General features: G+C 43.9%; 2 protein-coding genes and 1 pseudogene across 2 annotated transcripts; 1 reads left to right on the top strand and 2 right to left on the bottom strand.

The window, feature by feature from the left end:
• The first annotated feature begins 1,918 nt into the window (after positions 1 to 1,918).
• On the top strand, positions 1,919 to 12,482 carry LOC133926993 (CBL-interacting protein kinase 24-like). Its single transcript, XM_062373202.1, has 14 exons — positions 1,919 to 2,264; positions 3,306 to 3,368; positions 3,487 to 3,558; positions 4,125 to 4,232; positions 4,325 to 4,399; positions 4,476 to 4,529; positions 4,782 to 4,907; positions 5,034 to 5,123; positions 5,652 to 5,774; positions 5,924 to 6,046; positions 11,023 to 11,139; positions 11,226 to 11,282; positions 11,358 to 11,432; positions 11,970 to 12,482. Exons 1-14 carry the CDS (start codon positions 2,091 to 2,093, stop codon positions 12,063 to 12,065), a joined length of 1,353 nt encoding a protein of 450 aa, XP_062229186.1. The 5' UTR covers positions 1,919 to 2,090; the 3' UTR covers positions 12,066 to 12,482.
• Positions 12,483 to 13,962: 1,480 nt separating this feature from the next.
• Positions 13,963 to 14,408, bottom strand: LOC133927728 (uncharacterized; annotated as a pseudogene).
• Positions 13,963 to 17,005, bottom strand: LOC133926992 (EIN3-binding F-box protein 1-like). Its single transcript, XM_062373201.1, has 2 exons — positions 16,698 to 17,005; positions 13,963 to 16,597 (listed from the first exon to the last, which is right to left on the bottom strand). The coding sequence occupies exons 1-2, from the start codon at positions 16,720 to 16,722 to the stop codon at positions 14,718 to 14,720; spliced, it is 1,905 nt and encodes a 634-aa protein (XP_062229185.1). The 5' UTR covers positions 16,723 to 17,005; the 3' UTR covers positions 13,963 to 14,717.
• Between the last annotated feature and the right edge of the window lie 473 nt (positions 17,006 to 17,478).

Below are 17,478 nucleotides of genomic sequence, written 5' to 3'. Positions count from 1 at the left end.
TGCCCCTTGCTTGAGCGCTTCGTCCTCACTGAGCTCGAGCGCTTCCTGTAGCAGTCGTGCCTGCGACATGACTAACATGCTGAGTGGCCATGCTGCAAACCCAGCGGCCCTATCGCTCAAGCCCGCACCACCACCTCTTGTCGGAGGACCCCCGTGCGATAGTCCCGCTCGTGTGCCACAGGTGGCGGCGGGCCATGGCGGACCCGTCCTTGTGGCTCGTGTACCGTTCGTCGGCTTCCTCGGGCTCTGCGTCATGCATGTGCAGGGTCCACAATCGACATCGCTCTCTCGTCGCTCCTCACGTTGCCAGCCGACAAGCTTGACCACATTTCCATCTAGTACATGGACATCCACACATCCTGATCCATGACTTCTGATCATTCTCATTACAATTTCTTGATCTGTCTCCTGTTGGATTGGATCTAGGTGCCCACGACTACGGCGCCTGGAGCTCCCGCATCTACTCGCCGTCGACAAGGCGCGTCTGCCAAACCTCGACCCACGGTGGCCGCTCTTGGAGCACCTCGAGCTCGAAGCCAAGCCGCCCTCCTCATCCCTTGCGCTCGCTGTGTAGCTCGCACGGCACTGCTCGAACTTCACCAGACTCAAGACCTCGTCGAAGTGCTCTCCTCATGATTTTTTTGAGAAATTGTGTTTTGTTCATGTTTGCTTGTTGCCCTCTATATATGTACAGATAATGCATAAAATATATTTGCATAGATGCTTTTCAGGTCGATTTCTTGTAATTTTTGTGTTCGATGTGAACAAAAGAGGGGGGATAGGTTCATCTGTTTAAGGTGCATGCACTAGTTATATTTGATCGAAATTTGCCAAGTTCGACTCTAGTGTGCATCGTGTAGTAACAGAAAATCCTGGAGGGCGAGTTAGCTATCATTGGACAAGGCCAACTAGATCCATCAGACCATTTAATCAAATGCACGTTAATTCGTGATCCGCACGCATGGCTGTCGAGATCAGCACTCCTTGGATAATAATTTAGGGAGGATTAGTTTATCTGGACCTGGCCTTGTCGCGTTATAAACGTTACTCGTATTCTAGTCCTCCATGCCTGCTTGCCATTCACTAAGTTAATCACTGATGGGTGTTTGCGTGAAGCACAAGGACTCAGCGCAAATACGGTTGCTTTGCTAGCCTAGTCCGACGAGAAAGCAAATTGGGTCACAACGACTTGTGAAATTCCAAAATCAGGTGCTAGAGAGGGCTGCAACACTCCGCTGAGATTTAGCTTTTCCGATTTTTTTGATGGAATGGAACACAAGCGAGCTAGGAGTTTAAGAGGTGACGAAAAAGCTAACTGAACCATTTCAGTTCTATTTTAGCAGTGCTTTAACTCTAAATATTTTTTAAGATTATTATCTCTTAAATATAATAAGTAGTGAAGCTAGAGTTGTGATAAGCTAGAGGTATTTGAGTGAGTCATTTTATTTTTATTTTAGACTAAAAATATACACTTAAACAATATTTTTTACGTTGAAAACTCAAAAATTCTACGTATCGTATTTAATATAACCAAACAAACACAAATATTTATATATAAAAACAATGTACATATAACACTATAAAAATATAGTTGACAATTAAAAACCTCTCATTCCTGTATCAGAAGTCACCCTACAAACCAAACATTTTTACTGTCAACTTCAGCTGCAAAACAGATCTACCTCACCGTAAATTTCTAAAACCGAGTAAAAAAACCTATAGTTGAGCTGTAACAAGTATGCCCATAAAGTCCAGATCATTTCCGGAGGCGGGGGAGGCGGGGGACAGGAAAAGCTAAAACGTATCTTTTCCTGGTTGGAAAGCGCCACGAGTAAAGTAGCCCGGCTACTGAAGCTGACTCACGCACGGACGACGGCGGCGCAGCATCTCGTCATCTTTATATAGCGACCGCGCCGCTGGCGACGGCCGCAGCCGCCCCTCCCGCAACCCCATCTCGTTGACTCGCCTCCCCTCCCGCCGAACCGTCGTCACATCGATCGCGCACGCGAACGAAACCCAACCCCAATCGCCGCTCGCTCGCTCGCACGCACGAGCCCCGCGGCGAGAAGACGACCGGCCCGGCGCCGGGAATGGTGGGCGCAGCGAGGCGGAAGAAGCGGGTGGGGCGGTACGAGGTGGGCCAGACCATCGGCCAGGGTACCTTCGCCAAGGTCAAGTTCGCCGTAGACGCCGACACGGGCGCCGCCGTCGCCATGAAGGTGCTCGACAAGGACACCATCCTCAACCACCGCATGCTGCACCAGGTACCCTCCGCCTCATCCCTCGCCATCCGATCCCAGTCTCCACTAGGCGCTACCACAGAGCCACAAAACCAAGCCAGATTCCAATCTTTTCTACCCCTGGCAGCCCTTTTGATCCTGAGCAGCTACGAACTAGGTATCGTCGAATGTTCCGCCAGAAAGGTGGGGAATTCCGATGCGGTCCGGAATATACTTAGAGAGAAACGCGCACCACACAGTAATCCGAGCAAGTTGTGGGCACCTCCGCCTCATGATTAAACTATCCCAAGCACCGCCACTCCTTTTTTCTGAACTAAAACAATTAGCTATGTTTTCCCCCATTCGATTTGAGCTATAATGTCCCTTTTGAGGGAGATTTTAGGACGAGGGCGGATTCCGTACGGCATTCGGGCTCGACCCAACCTGAGCTCTGGGGTTTCTGCAGTAAGTGGTTGACTTGGGCATCACCACCACCAGGGATTGGAAATAGTTGATATGGTATGTTGAACTGAAGACGGCCTGTGAGCGAGCGCTTCTTGAATCATGTCATGCGTGAAATTAAAAAGTTTGTTACTATGATTTCGGATTGGTAAGCAAAGAGCAGATGCTCTCTCCAAGACCAAGCAAGGTCTACCTAACTAGGATTTACTGCTTCTCTGATGAATGAGGGGTCTCCCATTGCTTAATTATGTGCGATATGCTCATCCATTGCAATTGCACTTTAAGCGTACCTTTTTGTTATGACAGTTCTACAAATCGATAAACAGCCACAGGCAGTCAACCAGATTAACATTGAGAGGAATGATCGAACTATTTCAAGCTTTCGGTTTATACGAGTGTGGACATATTTTTATATCTGCTGTTTACAAAAATTGCAGATGACTAAAAGAGACAACTTTATCTGGCCTCCAAGTTAATTTACATCTTCAATTTTTATCATTTTGTGTTATAAAACTGAGAATTACCTCCAGTTACTAAATAATTACATATCTTTTCTTAGTGTGTTCCATAATGAAGTTTTGCTTTGATTACTCCAATGAGCTCACTAATTGTGTTTATTGGCAGATCAAAAGGGAAATATCAATAATGAAGATTGTAAGACACCCCAACATAGTTAGGCTTAATGAGGTATGTGGTATGCCATAAAGGTCCTTACAATTTTCTATGTTTACTTATCTAACTGTAAATTTTAACCCTCTATATATCTAGCTTTCTTTTCATTACCAGCATTTTCATTATTTTGTAGGTGCTAGCTGGAAAGACAAAGATATACATAATCTTGGAACTTGTCACTGGAGGTGAACTGTTTGATAAAATAGTAAGTATCTTATGTTCTACGATACTTCCATGGAGTAGCTTAATTTTGCATTACTTCATTCTACACCTCATATATTTAAGCAGATGTATACAGTGATCAGAATGTGTCACAACTAGCTTCAGTTAATTTAAAGTATTCCTTCCTTCTCCTGAATAATAATAATAATTTAAAGCATTCCTGCTGCTGCCCTACTTGAACTAAACTTTTTTTTTATGTGCACAGTGTTTCTCTATGTGAACTCTAAATTCCATATCATGCTATCTCCCATAATGCGAGGGAAACTTGTTCCCAACAGATAAGGCCCACTACCTCCCAATAGATTGAAAAAAATCATTCCCCCCTATATTTTTATGAGAAAAATGCTTATGTGCTTGAGTCGGACAAAAAATAAAATAAATTACAAGTGTTGAAGTAAATGAGGCTTGAAGTCAATCCATTGGTTACCAAAGATGCTTGAGGGTTTCTACAATTTAATTTTGGGGGAGCATACAGCATTTTATTAATTGATTCTTGTGTACATTTTGAAATATTAACCTGTGATAACTGATACCATCTCATATTTGTAGGCCCGCCAAGGGAAGCTTCATGAGAATGAAGCTAGGAAGTACTTCCAGCAGCTTATTGATGCCATTGATTATTGCCATAGCAAACGAGTGTATCACAGAGATTTGAAGGTCTGTCCTTGATAATAGATGAATGTGCCAATTGTTTAGCCATTCACTAATTGCACTTTCTCACTCTTGACAATTTTGGCCTTTTTCTGTAGCCTGAAAATCTGCTTCTCGACTCACGTGGAAACTTAAAAGTTTCTGATTTTGGACTTAGCACACTGTCCCAGAATGTAAGTTTCTGATTTTGTTGATACTGCCTACTTATATTTCTGTCCTTGTACTGTGCTGATAAGGAGCTTCCCCCAGGGAGCAGGCCTTCTTCACACAACATGTGGAACTCCAAATTATGTTGCTCCTGAGGTATGAGTTACTGATAAAAAATGCTAAACAATCTAAACATGATTTGGGAGGAGTCATTGAAGATGCCGTTATCTTGTAATGAAAAATCGTGTATTTTGTTTTCCATGTTCATCCTAAGCTGTAGTTATTGGCCTGTTATTCACTAATTTCTGTTGTCTGTGTCACTGTACTCATGTTTCAAATTTTCAGATAAAATCATGAGTGTCTCGGTACATATATTTTGTATTATTTTAATTTGAATTACTATTTTAGGTGCTTGGAAACAATGGGTATGACGGATCTGCGGCAGATGTTTGGTCATGTGGTGTTATTCTTTATGTTTTAATGGCTGGTTACCTCCCCTTTGAGGAAAATAACCTTCCAAGCTTGTATGAAAAGGTATCATCTCCGTTTTATGTGTGCAATTGTGCACAGATCTTTATCTCCTAAAATTTTTTATTCGCACAATTACTTTGGCCATGTAAAACTGGAACAACACACTTATTTTTTTTTTCGCATTTCAAGATAACTGCAGCTCAGTATTCGTGCCCATATTGGTTCTCCCCAGGAGCTAAGTCATTGATCCAAAGAATACTTGATCCAAATCCAATAACTGTAAGTACAAGCACAAGCTTGCTTCATTTCATCTTCTGGTATTTGGACCACCAATTACTCAGTTACCTTCAGCCCACTCTATCTATTAAATAGTTTGAGAAACTCTGTATAAGTATTTAATCATATATTTGTTTATATGGTTGTTCTGATATATGTTTGAGATTTCTCGTATACATGGTCAATGAAAGAACTTGCTACAACAAATTGTATAAATATAATGCAAATTGCAAACGATCTTTCACCTATCAAGATTCAAAAAACACAACTGGTACTTTTAGCACATGATTAACAATGCCGGATTGATTCCGTCTATTCTGTTTCTTGACATCTAGGATGAATTTGAAATTGAATTCCTGTAGGTTTACTTAACATTTTGTGTACTACGTACATGGTTTTTTTGAAACATTGCAACATGCTATATTCGCTAATTGGGATGCCCGAACCGTTGATACGAAATCCGCACTCCAGTTATCTGTATTCACAAATTGATGGTGTCAGTTTTTCATGTCCCTGCACTGTTTTTTGCAGCGTATCACTATTGAAGAAATAATGGGAGACCCATGGTTTAAGAAGAACTATGCAGCTATTAGACGTGGTGAAGATGAAAATGTCAGCCTGGATGATGTTCAGGCTGTTTTCGACAATATTGAGGTTTGTGAATAAATTATTAATTGGTGCATCTAGGCATGTTGTAAACTCAGTTATCGCCTTTCAGAGTCATCAGAAATTCCCTATGGTTCTACCGTCCATTTAAAGGTTTTGTTTCTTCAGTTTATTTTATGCTATATTTCTTTCTGCAGGACAAGTATGTATCTGAGGAAGTGACTCACAAGGATGGTGGTGGTCCTCTTATGATGAATGCATTTGAGATGATTACTCTATCTCAGGGTTTGGATCTTTCAGCATTGTTTGATAGGCAACAGGTAATTTCCAACTCTTTTTCATCAGCATAGTGGAACATTTAAAATGATGGTATTAAATAGCACAGTAAAGTTTGAAACATTGATGGGAAAATATCATGTGGAGATTTGAATTTGATCTGCCAACTCTTTTTCCATTAGTAATTTTTTATAACTATTTCATCTGTGCTACCTTCTGGTTTGCTAGTGTTGCCTACTGTTCCCCGTTTTTCATAGTCTCAAGAAAGAAGATCTCGGCAGTATATTTCCTGTTTAACAAACGTGATGTAACTTGACCTGTGTTTTCCGTTTTTTCTTGTATGGCCAGTTCTTGTAATAAATAGTAAATTAAAAAAAAACTACAAGTTCTTTGGCATATGTGTTAAAGAACTACACATTTAAGTGAATGTAACAAAAAAACTACACATTTAGTGGCACACATTATCAAGAAACTACACATTTAAGCGAGTGTATAGAAAAACTACACGTTTAGCGATGCCCATTATAAAAAAAACTATAGGTTCTTTCGGCTATGTATAAAAAGCTACACTTTTACGCGGGTCAATCAAATTTCTAAATGTGTAGTTTTTTTGGTGACATATCAGCTACATCTGTAGTTTTTTGATACATTTACTTAAATGTCTATATTTTTTTATAAAGGTGCCGCTAAATGTGTATTTTTTATACACTCACTTAAATTGTAGCTTTTGATTAAATTTCATAAAACTACAACTATTTTGAAATAGTAAACATAGAACTACAACTTTTGGGGCCTTCACCGAATTATGACTATTTTGACACTTTTTACCTCAGAACTACAACTTTGTGACAAAGGTGTCAAAATAGTTATAGTTTTGAGGTACAGTGTCAGAAACAGGTGGTTGTCACAACTCACAAAGGTGTAGTTCTATGGCAACATGTGTCATAATAGTTGTTGTTATGTGAAATAAACCCCCAAAGTTGTAGTTCTGGGGTATTATGTCAAAATAGCTGTAGTTTTGTGAAACTTACTCTGATACATATGCCAAAGAACGTGTTTTTTGAAACTTACTCTTTCATAAATCTTAATTATTCACTACATATTTAAGCAACTATTATAGACCAAACCTTGGCCCTGTTTCTATTGAAAGCAAAATATGTGAAAGACTGGGAATACAGTGCAGTGACACAATCACACAATTCAACCACCACTCAACTATCAATTTTGAGTGACCAGGCATAGTTCAGTAGCAAAACCAAATTAAACAGTCCAATATCTGATTACAAACGAAAGATTTAAGCAACTATTGCTCTCTGAAACAACTTGTTGAGTACTTCAGTGTTGAAAAGTATTTGGCTGCTGCAACTTGATAGTTCTATAGGAATTCACGATTAATTAATGTAGCAAAAGATAGATTTTTTAAAATAATAATATTTTAATAAACAATTGCAAAGAAGTACCAAAAATGGAGAAATTGCTAACTAGCTGATGTGGTAGCAATGTGGAGGTGGGAACGAACCTTGTCAGTGCCGACAAGACCTGTCGGGTTTGGGTGTGCTGACAGGTCCCTTCTCGTTCGGACCCAGTGCCCAAATACATTGTCAGCACACATCTGCGAGCCAGCAGACATCTTGGCGTCGAGAGGCCTGTCGGCCAGCCAAATGCCATCATGGTTGTTTTATTTTTAAAAAAAAGTCTTTTTACACTTTGAATATTTGAATATTTATTTTTTAAAAGTTTTAGGTTAAGATACTTAGAATAATTAATAAGAACAAATTTTGGAATTGAAACCCGACAATCATATTGATAGATGAAATGGGGAAATACATCATGCTTAGGGTATGATCGAGTACAAATGTTTGCCTTTCTATTCCTATGGTACACATGGCATCATGCACTGACCATTTACCCTAACCCTAAGCAAGCTAACACAAGTTAAAATGGCATGTACGGTACACATCATGGCTAACCTACTCCTGTACCAGAGCTAAGCCTACTATGTCTTAGGAAATGTAAATTGCCAGGGATAGAACCGAGGCTCTATTGAGTGTAGCGGGGATATTTCCCCTTCCTCAGAGCATCTGATCTAGCATACATCGTGTGACGGGCCCTCTCACGCTTCCTCTCCCTATCTACATCACGCCTCCTGGGCACGACATGCCTCGTCCTCTCTACACTTGCGCTCCTCCTGCCTTTGCTCCTCCTCAAACCGCCTGAAGCGCTCTCTCCTCGACGCCACCTCGCGATAGACGTGGGCCTCATTTGCGGGCGACTGCTTGGTGTCCAGCCACTACAAGAACTTACAAAGAGGTGGAGACTACATACAAAGAGAATTAGCATCCGTGAATTATGCAAGAGTGTTGTGCATCAAATCACAGAGAGGGGGATGTTTGTTGTGTGTTTTACCAACAAATAATTGTTGTAGCGCTTTTCCTTTGGTGGGTTGTACTCGTAGTTGGCACACATAAAGTATATTGTACCATAGGTGTAGGGGATATCCCGAGACTTCTTCTACTTGCAAAGAGAGTCACATAAGCACATCAGATTATGCACCCCTTCAGGCATAGGCTCCCCCACCCTGCAGTTTGCGAGTGCCCTCTCCATTGCTAGGCTTCCCCATGTTATAGCTAGAAGACAAGGTGGTGCTAGGATTCCTCAGTATGGGGTTATCACGTCATTTGAAAAAGGCCTAAAAAGTGTGCAGAGAGGTCAGGATTATTGATTCCCTTTGTGCCAAAGCATGGTCTGTCTTCTCAACTATGCACAGAAGTTTTTGTCATGATGAGAAAGAACAGTGGTTTAGGTTGAATAAAGCTCAACAACAATTCATTTCAATACGGTTACATGGCACTTAGGCATACTCATACAAGGGAGGCAAATCCTGTCTAGTGTTGCGGTAGATGGTGGGATTCACATTTTGTGGAATTGAAAACATGATGTAAGAAATTGAAGTACAAAGGTCAGGCAAGAGGTGCTACAACTGTGATTTTTGTTGTATTGGCTTAGATTGAATTGCGAGGAGGGTCCTGCCTCCCAGCAGGCGTCACCACCATCCTGTGCTGCTGCTGGTGGTGGAGCAACCTTCTTGTGGCCCACGCAATTGCACCATGGTTCTATACATATGGTGTCATCGGAGAGGCATATGACCGTCTCATCCTTAGGAGTGGGAATAGCGTCAACTTCCTGCTTGAGGTCAAATATCTGGTGTTGGAGGTGATGGGATGTAGTCTTGATTGTGTTGAAGAACCGGAGGATCCACCCTTCTTGTGAAGTGGCATTTGTCTACATCATCAGAGTCTTGGAAAGAGTGAACCGATGCCAATGATAAAGATGATAATATGAACATGTAGTAGTTGGAATACTCACCCTCCCACATGAACATCTAAAGAATCGACACCCGTCCTGAATTCTTCCATCGTACATCTGGACAACACAGTCGTTGTCATGGGAACACTTGGGCCACGACTCATTTGGGTGAGCGTAGAGCTTAAGCTGATATGGGCTACGAACATCACTCTTTCCCTGCAAAGGGAAGTCATCAAGTGACGCGTAATAGGAAGCAGGACGAAAGGAACCCTCCCATCACTGGTGGTAGTAAATCCCCCCTGTCGTCCTCCTTCCCTGGCCTCTCCCTCCACCGATGGCCACAATTCTTAACTTGTTCTCTCTTGGATGTGTTGCTCTGGTGATTGAGTTGTGTATGTGGAGGAGGAAGACGAAGGGGTCTTCTAATACAAGGGAAATATGCACTACTGAACGAGTGTGATCTTCTTATCACGCTTCATAGGAATCATAACCTTCACTGTGAACTGCTGTTGTGACGGATTACCTTGCAATAGATTATGTAGCAATCCAAACACTTCAACCCGTTGCATCTCTTCCAAATCACTCAAGCTATTGTCCACGTACTCAAAATTGCTCAAGTCTAGCCCGAAATCACATTGCCTGATGTAACCATCTCCAAAATACTCTGAAATTCTCTACTGTCGACATTCCTGATCTGACATCATACTAATTTGCATTAGCTAATATAACAATTATTTCCTACAATACCGACAAAAATAATACGCGTACTATAAAAATGTTACAAAGTATAGGGTGGAATCTATTTTTAAACACTTACGGGTTACTACAATTAAAATAATTCATAAATGTATTTCTACAAATAATTGCTCTAAAACCCTAATTAATCTCCAATGCCAATATTTTTAAACCCTAAATGTACATGTCTAAACCCTAAATCAATGTCTAAACACTAGATCTACATGTCTAATCCTTATTCTAGTCTAATGGTTAGCCTAAATTGTTTGGAAAAGAAAATAACAAAAAGGGAAAAATTTACCTGCCCGCTGGCCGAGCTCACCCAACACCCTCTGACTCTCTCCCCGCCGCCTTAACTCTCCCCCGGTTGAGCTCCTACTCCGTTTCCTCTCTCTCCTTCCCTCCCCTCGGCCTAAATTGTTGCCTCTCGGTGCTGAGGCGCGCGAGGAAGATGAAGGAACGGGGAGCAAAAGGTTGTGTCATGATTTAGTCCTGCGGACCTGTTGGCGCGTGGACTGCCGAAACCCCCTCATCGGCAGTGGGATAGCTGACAAGGCTACGTGGTGTCGTGGCCTCTTCTCGGCCATGCAAATATCGAGAAGTCCTACGCGCACACCGGGAGGGTACGTGGATCCTTCATGGACAAGTGTCCCCACCCTATCAGCCACACAAATGCTCAAACCACCCTGTTGGCGCCCTGATTGCCTAAATGCCCCATATCGGCGCCGATTGCCAACAGACTATTATTGTTGCCATTTTTTAAAGACACGTCCTATTTCTGCAATTGTTTATTAAAATAATATTATTTAAAAAATCCAAAAGATATACCTACTTTTCATTTCACCTACATGTAGATATGGATCCTTTTGTGCCTGCTGTGTGGTTGCTGTTTGCTTTATTCATAACTGCAGTGCTTATGGATGGCAGGCATATTATTTGGTCTAATGCCTCTTGCATCACACGGATTTTCCTTTTGTAGGAGTTCATTAAACGCCAAACCCGTTTTGTCTCAAGAAAACCAGCTAAGACTATAGTAGCTACAATCGAAGTTGTTTCTACATCTATGGGTCTCAAGGTCCATTCCCAGAATTACAAGGTAATCGTGAAAACATTGCTTCAAAGAACACTTGTTGGATAAACATTTAGCTTTTATTAATCTTCATATACTGATAAACTTTGCAGCTGCGGCTTGAAGGAGCATCATCAAACAGAATGAGCCCATTTACTGTTGTTCTAGAGGTCCAGCCCTTTAGTTTCACCTGTCTTTACACAAGATTATGCAATTTTTCTCATGCTTTGAAGTGTTATTATCAGATTTTTGAAGTTGCCCCTTCTCTATTCATGGTCAATGTTCGAAAGGTTGCCGGTGACACTCTGGAATACCACAGGGTCTGTTCTCTTTGCATCTCATCCTTTTGTACTAGTCATATTGTTAGCCACTATTGTGGTTGAAGAATTAACATCTTGGAAAAAAAGAGTATTAGCCGATAGCTTTTCTAGCTTAGGCCCGCTGTATAGCTATTGACTAGATGGTATCCATACAGAATTTTTTTTAGTTATTCAGTCATGATGAATCGTGTTTGTGGAGCATAAATTTGCAACCGTATAATTTGATGCTACGGGAAGTTGGAGGCTATATTGGTCATCAATTTTTGGATAAGTATTTAAGCAGTTAAGCACACATGTGCATCTATGTTGTTGTGTGCTAGGCTTGAAGTGTTCATACTCCATAAACAAAGCAACAGTTAGAAGATTTGAGCAGCTTGATATTCTAGATAAGTTCAGCAGTTTGAACTACTGAAAAGTGATCACGCTGTATCCTATAAGGAACAGTTTTCATTAACAATATACTAATTTAAAGTTTTTTTTTCATTCTGTCTGCTGATTAGAGTCTTTTAATGTCTGCTAACTTGGAACTCATCGCAGTTCTACAAGAACTTATGCAGCAAACTTGACAGTATAATCTGGACGCCGACAGAAGTTTCTGCAAAACCTACATTGCTGAGGACGACCACTTGCTAGCCTAGCACTGAGCCACTGATGCAGTAACACACACAGCAATGAGAGCCAAAGATGGGAGCTTCTCTGAAATCCGAAGCTGCTTTCGCAGGCGACACATGTACCGCAGCTGAATCTTTAGTAGATCAGACAAGGCAGCTTATAGCACCGGATGTTTGTAGCAATGTCAGTTTAGATAGTCTGTATAGTGCGAGTTGTGCAGCCTGTATGTAATAGGATCCAGAATTTCCACAGAATCGATTCCTTGATATGTATCAGGCAATCAGCTGGCTGGCGTGCTCATGCCAGATCTTGTAAATGCTCGAGAGATCCAAGACCATCTGATTTTGTGAAGGGCATGCAAATCGTTCTGCTGCCTATACGCTGGAATGGCTTCTGGACGTGAGAAATGGTTGTTGCAATGTAGGCCTTGGTTTCCTACCTCTGGGTAATGCTTTCCTGACGTGCGTTAGCCTCTGAACTACTTGCCTTGCAGCATCAGATGACGTTGCAGGGAGCTAGCAGACGAAGCGAATGTGTCACTCTCACCTTCACATCGAAGATTGGTGGGAGAATTATGTGACTTCAGAATTAATTCAGTTGCTTCCCCATTAATCTATCGCGTGATGCTCCGTTTGGCGTTACGGAGGCATTTGAAGATCACCTTTTTCTTTAGATTTGGATGTAAAAGCTAGTTAGAGGCATCCTTTAAGGTTCGTAACAATAAAACCTTAGTTGAAATAGCAAATATCCTGGTAACAGACTAGATTCTGCAGCCACAGACTAACCCGTACAAGCTACCGTTCGTCAGCCAAAATGAAATAAAACAAAGGCAAGTCGATTACTGATATATCACAAAACATAAGTACGCGCATCAACCTTCAACTTTAATGTGAAGCATCAAATAAATACCCATTTTCAGGCGCTATTGTGTGCTAAAATCGGCGCAAAATGATAACTAGCATAATGAAAATCACGCATTACTGCTATTATTAAATTAGTGGCTGATACTTTGCAGCATCACTGATTCACTACGGCCAAGGTTCTCTGTCCACGCATCTTTCTTGCCTTAAACAAAAGTGCCACTGCTGCTAAACAAGACCCTCAACTATCCTGAACAAAGAAAGAAAAAAACTCGGTGTCATGTTGTTTACCACTAGTTTCTTCCAAGTTCAGATGAACCTGGCCTCCCAACCCAAATGTCAATCCTGGGAATGCAAACGCCAGTGACGCAAGTTTGAGGGATCAAAATGCAAAGCGGGCAAGTGCATGAACCGGTACATAAAAGGGGATCAAAATTCAAAGCAACAGGAAATGGACGCAGAGGATGAACATTACCTGGTCAAGGGCTTTTGCTGGGCAGTTGCCAGCAGCCAGTAGATGCACCGGGCTAACAGCACGCCACTTTTCATGCCCTGGAATGCTTCGATGACAGACCTTGGATGCTCTTGGTCCGTCTCGGGCATTCTCCCAATGACCTGTTTAGATGGGGGATTTGCATATTAATTTTCAAGGGTTTAGTTCAAATTAAAAAGAAAACTATGAAAAAGATTCAGCCGTTTTCATCCAAACAGAGGGTAATTGCTGTTTGGTTGGCAGCCTCCATTTTTTTTATCCATAACAGCAAAATCTTGATAGATTGGGTAAATATGCTCTTAGCCAACTAGATTCCATAGCGTTGCGCAACATCTGCAAACTAACCCTTAAAAGACTTCAGCAGGCAGATATAATTTCTAAAGAATACCTAGGAGCCGAGCATGACTGAACGATCCTAATCTCAGCAGCTCCTAGTCATCTAAGGGCAACTCACAATTCACAAGGACAGAGGCTTCCAGTTATATAAACAGGATTTCAATTTACACAAATGAAACAGCACAAGGATGTCATGATTATATGAATACATGATCACAAGGCACAAGACTTGAGCACAAACACAAACTTTATTTATTTTCAGAAGGTTGCAAAGATTACAGTAGCCAATCACCTGCCTGCAAAATCAGGTCTCTGGAGAAGAAAAACAACCACCCAAGGTTGACATGGCAAGGCTATCTAGTATGAACCTTTGCCAAGGTCAGATCTCCAAGGATATAGGCAACCACTACACACCGTAAAAACGCAACCATCCATGACCAACAACACACTGCACACGACACAAGAGACTGGAACAAATGCTCGGACTCGAAGAGATTGCAGACACCCAAACATCAAAGACATGGAGCTAATCATCTCCCAATGGTGGTAGCACCGACAATAGAACTTGGTACAAACTCAAGACCGCAGATATCTGCAACTCTATAACCAGAAGTACTGGAAAAGAAGACGAACTTGACAATACTTGAGCTCCAAACATGACTTGAGAAACTGCATGGTGAAATGACTGTAATCACAAGGGCTTAGATTGGGATGGAGGGGCAGGGTGCCACACTGATGGCTGCCGAAAACTCAAAGAACAGACATCCTCACAGGAGGATACCTGCAAAAAACAAGCCTTGGCCAAAATGTCCCCCCAGAAAACAGCCGGCTCTAAGACCAACAGAAAACTCACCATCACACTAACACGAGCCAAAAACCAGACTCATATATGAAGCTTGACTGAAGTACTACCGCTACGATCGTATATTTGCATCTTGAGAAGGTTGACCCAGCACCTTCAGCAACTAATTGCCTTCTTGTTCTCTAGGCAAGGATGTCGCACCGCCAGAGTTGCTTCTCCAGTGATGCAATGTTGTGGTTGCCAATGAAGTTGAACTGAAGATTGAGGCCCTCCAAAGATGAAGACATGCTGCCTAAGAAAGGAACACTCTTCTTGGTGACCATCAAACAGCCAGACAGTGAGAGGATGCGAAGCTCGAGCTGCTTTGCCGATGCCAAGACCGCAACACCATAGTCGCTGACCATGCAATTTGAAAGATCAAGCTCAGCAAGCTGGCTGCAGCTCTCAGAGATGGCAAACAGGCTTGCATCAGTTATCTTACTGCAGCCCTCAAGACTAAGGTGTGCAAGAGAACTGCCATGTGCCTTCACCAAAGCAGAAACAGTTACATCTGTGAGATTCTCACAACCATTCAAATCAACATTGACCAGCCCACTCTCGGAACTCTTGATCAACGGAAGGAAGCCATTGTCGGTAACTGGACCAAGACCACTCAAATTGACATTTTCCAATTGAGGGCAGATCGTGCCCACCACGGCCAAGCTGGCATCTGAGAAACCCGGGCAATCCTTGATGGTCAGGGAACGAAGCGATTTGCATACTGGAAGCTGTGCAGGTGTGGAGTAGATGTCCTTGATCCCGATGCACTTGACCAAAGAGAGGGCCTTAAACTTTGGGCTGCAGTTGAGGAGAAAAGCAAGAATGCCCATGAGACTAACCTTGTTGCATTCCTCCATCTGCAAATTCTCCAGAACCTTTGCTGATTCCGCAAATTCCTTGAGACAACCATCTGAGACCTTGCTGCACCTCTTAAGGTTCAGAAGCTTCAAACTTGGGCAGAACTTGGCGACACATGCAAGAGCAAGATCCGTGAGTCCTGGGCAGGACATGACAGTCATACATCTGAGCTTCTGCAGGCCCAGGCCCAGGGCATTGGCCATCACCCAAAACCCCTTCTCACCAACCACAGGGAGGCGAGCGAGAGTGAGGTCTGTGATTGCCTTCCCGTAGTATCCAATCACAGCAAGCGAGGCATCCGTAATGCTCAAACCCTGGAGCCGGACCTTGGCCAATGAGGCTGTCGCGGAGCAGACGAGGCCAGACACACCCTGGTCATCAACATGTGCGCAGTTCTTGATGTTAACCGCCTGCAGCTTTGAACAGCACCGGCCAATTGCCTTGAGGCCCTCGTTGGCAACACCAGAGCACCCCTCGATGGTCAGTGACTTCAAGTCCGGGCACCCCTGAGCGACCGCAATGAGGCCCTTGTCGGTGATCAGCGGGCAGCCAGTGATGTCAAGGCGCTCCAGCGAGTGGCACTCGGCGGCGACCTCTGCGAGCCCGGCATCTGTCACCTGCGGAACATCCCACAAGGAAAGCGAACGGAGCGCCGGGCAGCCACGGGCGAGCGCGGAGAGGCCGCTGTCGGTGACGCCGCGCGTCGGGTGGCTCCCGCGGACGGAAACGCTGACAAGACGGCCGCGGAGCGCATCGGCGACGGCCGCCGCCATGAGGCGGGCGTCCGTGGCCACCTTGCCCACGAGGGCCCTCTCGCGGTCGCCGTCGTCGCACATGAAATCGGACTCCGCGTCGTCCTCGTCCCCGCCGAGGTACTCCTGGTTGAGGTCCGGCACGGTGGGGGCCGGGACCAGTACGGTCTCGGACGCGCGGATGCCGCCAAGGAGCGCGAGCCAGCGGCGTGAGACGCACGCGGACGCGCACCGCGCGCGGGCGCCCTGCACGCGGCGCAGGACCTCGAAGAGGCACTCGTCCGGGAGCGCGTCGAGGGATGGCTCCTCCCTCCGCTTCTGCTTCTTGGCCGCTGCCGTCACGGCCTCGCCAGCTGCCGACGCGAACACTCGCTTCCTAGGCCGGACGCCGCCGCCGAAGAGAGCCCCATCACCTAATCCAAGAAACGAACCAAACACCAATCAGCACACAACTACCGCCGCAAATCGTCAGATCTCACGAATCACCCCTTGACGAAAAGCAAGGATCTTTACCTCGGTATCCGTGGAACGGAGACATGCCGAATCGCCAAAGAGCAAGAGCGCCGTAGAGGAAGCCGAAGTCTCCGAGAACGCCGCAAGAACCGAAACGAAGAAGAAGATAACCAACAGCACCACGTGATCGGAGGAGGAAGAGAGCATCTACTAGGCGGCGGAGGAAAGGACGCCAAACCCTGTCGCCTTGCCGCGACAGGGGGGAAATGGCGGAGGATGAGGAAGGTGGCGGGTTGGGGGAGGATGACTGAAGGAGGAGGAGGAGTAGGAGACAGGGCGGTGCGGTGGGGGAGGTGCACCGGGTGGCTGGGCTTTTATCTCGACCGGCTCCTTCGGCCGCTCGCCCCAACTTGGGGTCGGGGTGCTGTTCTGGGCATCCGTGTCACCTGGATCAGCTCGATTCATTGAATTTCTTCCATCTCCCAATCAGTCAGGACAGTGCTGGAGGGGATGTACTGTTCTGCAATTAAAAAAAAAAACCAAAGTAGAACATCTGAACCGTGTTATTTTTTTTCCGATGAATTTTGTGTCATGGGAAATCTTAGCTATCAGCCACACTCCAATTCATATGGCTAGGACTGATGCTGTTGTAATTTGTTCTGTGACAATTGATGACATGCATTTGATAATCTCAGGTTGTGCACGAATAATCCGTATGGAAGGATATACCTGAATAAATTTATGCCTGAATGCTCAGAACCGAATGTAACTACAGAGAAAATGTCCTACTAGAAAATAAAAAAATTCTTTATGAGGACTCCGGTTGATGGTAATTGGTAAG

Source organism: Phragmites australis, chromosome 8 (assembly GCF_958298935.1).
Source record: "Phragmites australis chromosome 8, lpPhrAust1.1, whole genome shotgun sequence".
NCBI lineage: Eukaryota > Viridiplantae > Streptophyta > Magnoliopsida > Poales > Poaceae > Phragmites > Phragmites australis.
Note: the sequence above shows the minus strand (reverse complement) of the source record. Positions and strands in the feature narration are given on the sequence as shown.

Excerpts from the sequence above, each read along its gene's own strand:
- LOC133926993 (XM_062373202.1), top strand. The coding sequence starts at position 2,091 with ATGGTGGGCGCAGCGAGGCGGAAGAAGCGGGTGGGGCGGTACGAGGTG. Across the intron at positions 5,124-5,651 it reads TTGATCCAAATCCAATAACT|CGTATCACTATTGAAGAAAT; the intron begins GTAAGTACAAGC and ends TGTTTTTTGCAG. Across the intron at positions 11,283-11,357 it reads CATTTACTGTTGTTCTAGAG|ATTTTTGAAGTTGCCCCTTC; the intron begins GTCCAGCCCTTT and ends TGTTATTATCAG.
- LOC133926992 (XM_062373201.1), bottom strand. The coding sequence starts at position 16,722 with ATGTCTCCGTTCCACGGATACCGAG. Across the intron at positions 16,598-16,697 it reads TCCGTTCCACGGATACCGAG|GTGATGGGGCTCTCTTCGGC; the intron begins GTAAAGATCCTT and ends TTCTTGGATTAG.